Source organism: Phoenix dactylifera, chromosome 15 (genome assembly GCF_051530095.1).
Source record: "Phoenix dactylifera cultivar Ajwa chromosome 15, Ajwa_hap1_PhDact_Kaust_v1.1, whole genome shotgun sequence".
NCBI classification, from domain to species: domain Eukaryota; kingdom Viridiplantae; phylum Streptophyta; class Magnoliopsida; order Arecales; family Arecaceae; genus Phoenix; species Phoenix dactylifera.
Window position 1 is genome coordinate 23,421,639 of NC_143204.1, and position 10,622 is coordinate 23,432,260.

Sequence of the window (10,622 nt, forward strand, 5' to 3'; positions counted from 1 at the left end):
ATAAGTTTTCCCTATTCCATTCCATGGAACAACTCCATTCCATTAAAATGATGGAATAAAGTTAATATATAGAACTCCTCTCTATTTTCTCTTCCCTTCGCTTTCTTGTTTTTCCATGTAAGAGACCTTTTCTACTATCTTGCATGAGACAGTCGTGACTTGTTACCATGATAGTGAGTTCTGTATACCTATTGTGGTCCACCTCAAAAGCCATGCATGGCTATGTCTTGTTGCCTAAAACTGGCTACAGGATGCATCTCATACAACTGGCCAAGCTCCTGCCAAGTTCAAAGCAAAAGCGACAAGGCTGCATGTATTCTGAATTTTAAATTTTGAATTTTAAAAATCAAATGATATTTAATATTTGTACGAAGGGGATTTTAAATGTTGAATTTTGAATTTCATAAGTATGTTGGATGGAAGTAGCGGAATTTTTCAGGTTTTTTTCTTTGTACTCTCTTCTCTTTTATATCTTTCTTTATCTTAATGAAGTATATAGGACGGCTCCCTCTTTTCTTTTCATCAAAATAAATAAAAATAATAAAACCCTTCTGTCTCTTACTTTTCCATTTGATCAAACGCAATCAAGGAGATCAATTTTTAATATCACACATGATGGTCAAGAGGATGATAACCAGCTTGACTTGCCGGGCAAGATAACAGAGTATGAGGTGAATCTTCTTTGATTTTGAGCAACACAAAGCTTCGACATACATTCATGCGACGCCTTCTCCAAAGAGAACTAGTGCGAAGCTCTTCCCCGACAAGCCTTCCACAAAACCATGGGAGACAAAGTCTCCACATCCTACTGAAATCCTTTAATTCCTATCAAAATGCTCCCGATCTACAAACAAAGCACAGGATCATTCCTATACTTGAACTCCAAACCTCTATTCCTCTCACTGATTGATTGATTGCAGCCGAGCATGATTAGCTAAGGTTTGTTTTTTTTTTTTTTTTTCACCCTATTGTCTTAAACAATTAACCCACAGTTTCACTTTAGACCATCTAACCAAAACTAGCCTGCAATCTAAAATCACCATCCTGTGTCCCCCATCAGGTGTTGGAAACAGCCAATTCAGCCTCCAGGTGAGTTCAAGCTTAATAGCTCAATTTATTTCAAGGTCAGTCGAGATTCTTCCAGCATGCTTCCATCTCAATAAATAAATCTAGGGAAAGTATCTCACTTCATTACATTTCAGCCTAGTGATTTTACAAAGTAACTGCAAAGGCCGGAAAAAAACTCGTTCTTGAAAAAGAGAGAGAACCCAAAAACCTCCAAATCCAAAGCCCGATGTCCACCCTGCAGCCCCCCACCCCAAGCAGTTGGCAAATTGAAATTTCTTGTACATATACCTCAATTAAACTTTGGTGCCGAATCTCAATATAATAATAGTAAGATAAAAAATTATTTCAAATACGACATGCTTACAGAAAAGCTAATAGAGCTGCGGATCGACTAGGTAGTCTCATATGTAGCTAATCACTTTTTAATCTATTGTTTGTTGACTTTTTTTGAATGCGTCCGTATCAAAACTGTATGAATTATCCATTGTAGCAAAAAAAAAAGAAAAAAAAGGAAAGAATAATGACAGAGCTGACAAATATCACGCTCGGATCACTCATAAGACAGTCACAAACCCAAGCCATGCTGCCTTCGCGTGGGCTGGAAGAAGCTGTCTACCGCCAGCCCCAAGAAAGCCAACCAGAGCCCGTCACCTGATTATTTCCCAAATTATACGAATCGGCACATGTTCTCCTATAAACAATAACTGTTACTGCCAAAACAATATGTGGCTATATGATTTCTTTTTTACTTTGACCAAACGATCATATGGTAGTTCTGCTCTTCTTATTCTTCCTATAAAAGTTGTCTCAACCCCCAAGCAGGCTTATTGGCAAACAAACACCATGGTTAATTCATGAACCAATGGAACGTACGTGGGATTGAAATATATAATAATAATAATAGGAATAAAATATTTGTTATTATTGAAACCACGTCGATACCCGATACAAGTATATTATTCGTATTGAATTTGGAATTATCTTAATGGCATATCTATATATGCTGGATTTGATTCATGGACTTGGACGATTAGCAGAGTGGTTGACTGCAGAAGTGGCAAGAATGATGGATTAGAAAACTTTATCTCTTCTTCCATTCTAATGGAGACCTCCCCTCTTGTCCCCGACAACTGCTTCTCTAACTTCCTCTATGGAAACGTGCATTGGACCAGTGGAGGTTCCTCCAGCGTACGTTGCACCGAGCTCTACATGCAAGTAATGATACTATCTTTCATTACTTACTATTTTTCCTAATAGCAAATAACAACTGTTATGGTATAAGTTTATGCTCAAATACTTCCAGACCATTCAGATTTGGTCAAATGATGACTATTATTCCTGTCATATTGGCATAACAAAGGGTACCTGTTGCTTGAGGTTGATAGTGTTATTGAAGCTTTGTAAGGGACATAGGTTTTTACATGGTTTGAACCATACAAATTACTAGTGCATTTTTTATGAGTAAATGCTAGGGGAGCTTGTTAGGTCCTACAAAAAATGTCGCATAGGAAAGAAGATAAAACAAACTTTTCTATTTACCAAACATTAAAAAATTATGAATTTATTTTTTATATAAAATAATTTTTTTTTTGTCGAGCATAACATAAAGACTTAATTTGATAGTGTGGGCAGGTTTGCATTAATGAAAAAAACAACGATCTTGACGCTTCTGAACCAAAATTCTTTTCTTTCTGTCACTTTCCTTAGAATTGCTTTCATAAGAAAAGGCAGTTATAAACATGAAACGCTTTGGTGGGGTCTCACTATAGGCGAAAAAGGGCACCACGTAGAAGGCCAGGGGAGCACCAATTAAATAATAAACAATGCATATACTTTGTGCATTCACCAAATAAGAAGCCCTTTATAAATAAGTTATGGCCCATTTGGGCATCCTCTATAAATCTCATATTTTCATTTGACCAGCCAAGCAGCCAGGCCAAAAACAACGTGATGCATCTTGAAAAACTTTAGGGCTGCATCCTGAGAAGGATGACTTGGCTACTGTGATTGGATGGATTGATAGGCAGACCATACCAGTGGACAGACATTCTTTACTCCAAGATATTTGGTAGTGTGCGAGGGATTATGTTTCTTTCAAGATAAATGATGTTGACTACGAGGCTAATAGAGCTGCAGATTAGATTGCATCTTTTATTACTGATTACTCTAACGAAATGCTATGGATGGCTAGTATGGCCTTGCCACCTCTCTTTCAGAATTTATTTTTTCCTGAGTCATGTTGATGTAGGCATACTAGATACCTATCTTCATATTTCTATGCTGATGTAGTCATAGTAGATGCCTATCTTCATATCTCTATGCTGAATTATTGGACCAATCTCATGCAGCTCAAAAAAAGCAATGCGTATAACCCAATTTCCTCACACGACAAACTAGGAAATGTCCTCGTAAATTCAACAAAGCTAGCAATATATATATATATATATATATATATATATATATATATAGAGAGAGAGAGAGAGAGAGAGAGAGAGAGAGAGAGAGAGAGAGAGAGAGATTGGTCGGTTCATGAATCTTGCCCTTCAACAGGACAATAAGTCAACTCAGCCATTAAAACACTTTCTAAGTTGCCACACAGCTTAAGCATGCAGAATTTCTTAGCCTAACCTAGATCTCTTATTCGATATAGCCAATTTCGGTGTTCTTGTCAATGATGCAAAAAATAACTTCTAATATTAATAAGTTGTAATTAAGTTGGAAAGAGATCAACAAAACTCAAGCTGATTCTTGCTAAAGGTTCAATTCTTCTTTTTTTTCTTTTATCGTAAAATAGTTTAAAAGGGTCGTACAAGTCAACATATTCGGATCATTTAATTAAGAATGACTATTAGGTCAAAATAACTCCAACATAACCATCAAGAAAATATCTCTCTCTACTACTTCTGCTCATTTTCAGAAAATTAGACTAAAAAGAGTTGAAGTGAAAGTTTAAAAAACACAACTAAATGTTGGAAGTATTTTGTTTAGTTGGTGCAAGGAAAATGTTGAGGAAACAGAGTTTTGTTCAGTGGAATTGTAGCATCTATACTTTTTGTTGTTGAATGCCATCAATTATCCTTCAATTATTGCAACTAGATATACTATCCTCATACTATATAGTGTTCTAATATTTGTGCTAAGCATCTGAATCTAAATTAGCATCAAAATTTTGGACTTCTAAAAATTTAACGATAAATAAGTAATAGTTACGATCTAATTTGGAATGTGAATGGTTGAATTGGGTACAATCAAATATCAATTTTACTGCATGAAATCCAAAATAGAGAACTTTTCTACACTCTACGTTTTTATGCCCACATGTAGCATGTGCCATGCTATATTATTTTAAATGGACATATCAAAAACACACTAAATCATGCTGAAAGCGGTTAAGTGAATCATTGATGATCATTTTTTCAATTTAGGAGTGGTTCTTAGTGTTATTTATGTGCTTGTGTAATGTAGGTTTCTCATCATCATTTCATGATTTTTACTCGCTTCAAACATCATTTCTAATATTGCTTCTTCAAATAGTAAATATGGTTTTTGTCTCCTAAAAATATAGCATTGCATCAATCTAAGATGTCGTGCATGTATTTGAACCATCGATCCATAATTTTCCTACCATGCAAATCTTGGAGAATTTTTTTTGCAATTTCATCTTCCTACTTTAATAAGATGCAGCTCTCCTCAAAAATATCCTAATCCCATAACACTCGTTCATCATTTAGGAGAAATCATTTGGATAGTTTGATTAGCTAACGTCAGCACATCCTATATATACATCCTCCGAGAAGTTCGATTAGCTTATCTTGATGGCATTCATGAGAAAGATAATATTGTGAATTTCCACTTCAACATTGGAAGCATCTATATCATTGCCTTCCAAGGATTCCTTGCAGAAACCCTGATCATGTCTCAAAAACAAACACCTGAACCCACCCACAAAGCACAGTGGCACTACCATAAATAACTCAAAATTGCATGGCCATAGTTGTCACCAAATTTATGATAAATAGCCCCCTCCCCACGTCACAAGAAGATGAAAAAATCCAGGGGGAGTGTATGTGTGAAAGGAGAGCAAGAGCACATCCCATCGTGAGCAATGGAACCAGAAAGGCTGAGCGAGGTCTATAGAGAGTGTATAAGGAACCATGCCGCCCTGCTGGGGGCCTACGCCTCCGACGGGTGCTGCGAGTACACCTCAGACGCTCTTCACCCCAACGTGATGTTCTGCGCTGCATGCGGCTGCCACCGGAACTTTCACCGGAAGGGCCCGATGAACAACTCTGCCACCACCGGCGGCATCAACATCCGAGTGGGGACGGCCGGGGAGATCCACCGGGCAAGGAGACGACGTCAGAGGACCAAATTTACGGCGGAGCAGAAGGCTCGCATGGCGGTCTTTGCTGCCCAGATAGGCTGGAAAGTCCGGAAGCAAGATCGGTGCGGCGGCCAAGATGAGGTGTCGAGGTTCTGCGAGGACATTGGGATCACACGCCAGGTCTTCAAGATCTGGATCCACAATCACAAGGGTGGTGCTGCTGCGGCGACGACGTCGGCTGGGAACACCAGTACTGCTGCAGGGGCCGATTGGGAGGGAGAAGGAGATGGAGGGAGCAAAGGGGGTGGTGGGGAAGTGGAGGAGGAGATCGAGGGGAGTGCATCCATGGAGGAGGAAAAATAGGGAGGGAGCGTCCTTGTTCTTTTTAGTTGTCTTTGCTGCAAGCATCCGTGGTCTATTCATCCCTCTTGTCACCTTTTCTCTGTTCTGTTCTTTTCTACTCATCGTATTATTGTAGTGTTCTTCTTCACCTTTCCCAGTTAGAAAGAGAGAGAGCGAGAGAGAGTTGTGCACCTGCATGCATTGCATCTGGTCCATGCATCTTATAATATAAATAATATACGGAAGACTAGTTTTATTTTTAATGCCGTGGCTTGTGAACTGCTCTTGTTTCAAAGTCTCTTTGATGACTTGATGTTCCCTTTTCCTTTAACTTCTGCTGTGCTTGAGAGCTCCATGGTACTAAACAGCATATTAAGATGATTGTTCTGGAAAGACTTTGTCATCAGTGACTGGATTTGGATGGGAAAAGGTTGAAAATGTGGAGCCGTGGGTTGAATTTAGGCCCTATATATGCTTAAGACTTGATTCCCTGATCAGTTCCAAACTTGGGTAAAATTGAATCCTAAAAGCTTTGGGCCTCCCACAATTTTGCTACACATGAATTAATAGAATCCATTTTTGGATTATTTTTTGCAGCAGGCTGCAAACAGAACGACCACAATGATTGAAACTGGGCATTTAACACTTGACATCGTGATCACATATCAACGCCACACTTCAAATATGCATCTTTTCACACGTTTCTTAACTACTTCAAAAATCAGTGAATTCAACAACACGGTCACACAACCCCCCATCAATTCCATTTTTTATAAACAAATTACTACCCTCCCATAAACAATTCAATCCTTTTAACTGAATGAGAATTATGTAAAATATCTTATAACCACCACAACTGAATCAAACACAAGAAACTAGAATCCATCTAATCGAGGCTAAACCATAAAATTGAGGAAGAAACGTATTTTGTCCGCGAGTCCAATAGAATAAGCAGTGATTGGGCTTAAAATCCTTGTCTTAATACCTATAACTTTGCCTGACATCCTTTCTCATAGTACTCGCCATACGAACAACTTTTACCGGGAATCGAGAGTAAACACAGTAACTCAGGAGCAGAGCCTTCTTCAAGCTCTCAATTCAGAGCATCTCTTTAAAGAAATCAAGCAAGATATAAGAGAACAGGCATTAACAAAAGACAAAACAGAAAGAGAGCACAAATATGAAAATAGATAGCGACTGGATCTCAAAATACCCCATTAGAAAACTTTGTGTACACTAGTTCTCGAAGTACGGAAAGAAGGTAGAATAAAGAATCTTCTACATTGAAACACATCCGTAGGACCTATATGAAAAACAAGAAGAAAGAAGAAAGAATCTTCTACATTGCGACAACTACATAAAAGCTGCATGAATGTAGAAAGAATTACTAAACTGCCTGCAGCAATGAAGGCATCATCAGGCTCGTGAAGAAGGAGAGACCGGGGTTGGTGTTGGGGCTGGGGTTGCGGTGGAGAGAGGGAGAGGAGGAGGGAGGAGGCGGGCCCTACAGAGGGGGCAGGAGGATTGGCGCTGGAGCCAGGCGTCGGCACAGGATCGGTGGAACGCGTGGCGGCAGCCCGGCAGCACCCGCACCGCCTGGGCTCCCTCCATCTCGTCCCGGCACACCACGCACACTCCCCCGCCGCCCACCGCCATCGTTCCCTCCTCCAGCCTCTGCACCTCCTCCGCCGTTAAGCCTCTTTCTCCACCCCGCTCCCCTTCAGCCTCCGCCGCCGCTGCCGCCTCGCGGAGCAAGGCTGACAACTGCGTGCACAGGAACAAGCAATACAACACGATAAGCGCCGCGAACACACACACAGCCAATGGCAGAAGCCATGTCGGGAACATCTCTCTCTCCGTCCCTCTCTCACCAGGGCTCTCTTTGCTTTGCTCTGCTTACGTTCCTGGTATAGCTGGGTGCAAACAAAGGGAGGATGCGACCCTGTTGCGATTACAAGGGGCGTCTCCGCCGTTTTTGGCCGGTGGCGAGGGGTAGGGGGAGTCCTTGTCGGATTCGGAATCGATCAAGGCCGCCTAATCGAGAATGCATCTCATCCTTAGATCTTAAATTTCCGAGAAGATTTCGCAAGTAATTATGCAAACAAACATGCCATAGTAAAGGATCATTGGCAACGATCATCAATATTGCCTAGAGTGGACGTCAGACGCGGTGGCAATCATCAAAATGTGCTGATATTGTCTATTAGTATGAATAAATGGAGATTATACTTTGTACCCCTTCAACAATTAAATTAATATATTTTATCTTATCTTAGTTTACCGTAGTTCCCACCGCATAAGTAGCTATAACTTTACGTAAATCTCTAATATTGTAGTCCAACGCTATATCATTGTCCTATCCATATCCATCTTCTTCAAATAACGGTATGACAGTTGCAAAATTTTTTAAAGATTTAAGGCATTGTACCCACATTACTCTCTATTCTTCTTTTGATCCCTATCATTTTTCCAGCTGATTTGGCGATGGTGGCACACCCATGAATATTTATCCTTGCTATTTGACTTAACACCACTTTCTTTTAGCATATATGGATGGAACTCTACCAAAAAATCCTGTGGCATGTTCGAACGAAATAGAAAGTGCACCAACAAAAGTTAATTCAATTCATATCCGATCTGCAATAATAAGATTTTGGTTTGAATCTCTTTCTTCATTCATTCTGAAAACTATGTATCGATTTATCTAAAGACGTGCATTAAAATATTGGATAACTATTTTGTTAAGTGCATATCACCTAATAGAGCAATGTGTACTAGTGAATATTATATTTTGGAAACTATGTAGTAATTTACCTGAAAGTATGTATTCGATTGTTGTTGGATGTGTATCAGAAAAGTTTACATTAGATATCAAGAAGCCGATGAGTCTATATCATTATAGTGTGCACTAGTGAGCATCATATTATATAAACTATGCATCGATTTACTTAAATGTGTGTATGAAGATATTGAATGTCTATATTGCCAGTTGTGTATTAACTAGCCATATACTATTTTACTAGTGAATACCATATTTTAGAAACTATATATTGATTTACGTGGAGGTATGTATTGAGTTGCTATTAGCTATGTATCAAACGAGTTTGCAGAATATATCAAGAAGGAGATAAATGTGTCACCTGATGAGGAAGAAAGAGGAATTTTTATTTTTATAAGTTATAGAATTTATGGAGTTTATTACTTCGAGAAGTTCTATCTTTGTATAATTTCTGATTTTTTTTACTATGGAGCTGGAAAAACATGTCGAAAAAAAAAATCACAATCTATGTAACTTATTATGGTGCCCATCCCATATGATTTTTGTTTGCGCCAAGTACTTGCAACACAAAGCCTCTCGAGATCAACCAGCAGTGGGGAGACGGAGGACCTCCTTCATGTGGCGGGAGGTTGGAAGGTATTTGCCTATGGCCCTGGTGCACACTAGATGGTTGATTGGCGACGGTCGGAGCATTGACATGATGGAGGATCTATGGGTGGATGCACTTTCGTTGAGTTTGTGGCCGACGATGATCAGCGGTGAGGGGGCGGAAGGGCTACGGGTGTGCGACCTCATCATGCTAGGGGAGGCAGAGTGGGATGAGGACAGACTGGGCCAGTTATTTGGGGAGCACTTAGCCGAGCGAGTACGGGCTCTTCCTGTTTCGGAATCAGCAAGACCAGATGTCAGGGTATGGAGTACCACTTGCAGAGCCAGAGTTAGGGTGGGTGATGTCTCTCGGGTCCTCCAGCAGGGATCAGAGCTGGGCAGGGACTGTGGTTGGGTCTGGAGATTTGGGCTACACCAGAGGGTTGCACTTTTCCTCTAGAAGGTGGCATAGGACTGTCTGTCGGCGAGCTGGGCGCTGAGCCGACGTGGTGTTAGCATCCCCTCTGTGTGTCTGTCTTGTGAGGTGGACGAGACAGTGGATCATGCACTATTCCAGTGCGTATGGGCGAGGTGGACTTGGAGGCTGTCCAGGATCCCGGAGGGTGCCTGGAGCCGGAGGGATTGTTTTTTGGAAGAGGTTCGGCGGTGGTCTAGCTCCCCTCAGATGCGCCTTGTGGCTATTCGAGCGTCCTGCACAGCATACCAGGTATGGCTGGCCAGAAACACCCGAGTTTTTGGCGAGCTCCGTCCGTCCCCACGGTTTGTGATGGAGCGAGCTCAGACACAGGCAGCAGAACTCCTTCATACAGGGTTGGATGATAGATCTTTGATAGCTCGGGATATCTGGGCCCCCCATACTGCTTTGGCAGCTTCTCACGCAGTGTTTTTCACCTAGGAGCCCCCACCCCCGAGTTTTCTCAAGGCCAATTTTGATGGTTCGGTCCTGGATGGAGGTAGTAGAGGAGGGGCAGGTTTTGTTATTAGGGGACCGAGCTCTACCATGATGGCAGCGGGGGAGTGTCAGATCTTTGACACCTCGGTCCCAGGGGCAGAGCTGCAAGCGGCTTGGCTGGGATTGCGACATGCGCGATGAGTGCTTCGGGCGAGCTCTATCCTCCTGGAGGGCGACTCGTCCACGGTGATCAGCTGAGCCCAGCAGGGCCCTCACAGTGATCGAGGAGGAGTGCATCCTTTGCTGGGTCGATGGTGGGGGAGAGGATCTCCTTTCGGGCTATGCATATATATCGGGAGGCCAACGGGGCTGCGGATTGGGTGGCGACGTATGTTGCTAACCACTCGGAAGACACCCTATGGGTTGGTGAGGATGACTTGCCCGGTGCATTTTGGGACATTTTGTTTACAGATTTGTCTGGATGTATTCGTACCAACTTGTATGAAACATCTGTTTTAGGAAGAAGAAGAAGAAGAAGAAGAAGAAGAAGAAGAAGCAGCTGCAAATCTAACGAAAGTTGACTTTGGAAACTATTTTATCAAGCAAGG

At 41.4% G+C, this 10,622-nt stretch overlaps 1 protein-coding gene across 1 annotated transcript; it reads left to right on the forward strand.

Annotated features, from left to right (window-relative positions):
- The first annotated feature begins 4,776 nt into the window (after positions 1–4,776).
- On the forward strand, positions 4,777–5,974 carry LOC103705865 (zinc-finger homeodomain protein 11-like). Its single transcript, XM_008789749.6, has one exon. It carries the CDS (start codon positions 5,174–5,176, stop codon positions 5,753–5,755), a length of 582 nt encoding a protein of 193 aa, XP_008787971.4. The 5' UTR covers positions 4,777–5,173; the 3' UTR covers positions 5,756–5,974.
- The last annotated feature ends 4,648 nt before the right edge of the window (positions 5,975–10,622 follow it).

What these genes read in the sequence shown, in the direction of transcription:
- LOC103705865 (XM_008789749.6), top strand. Translation starts at nt 5,174, where the DNA reads ATGGAACCAGAAAGGCTGAGCGAGGTCTATAGAGAGTGTATAAGGAAC.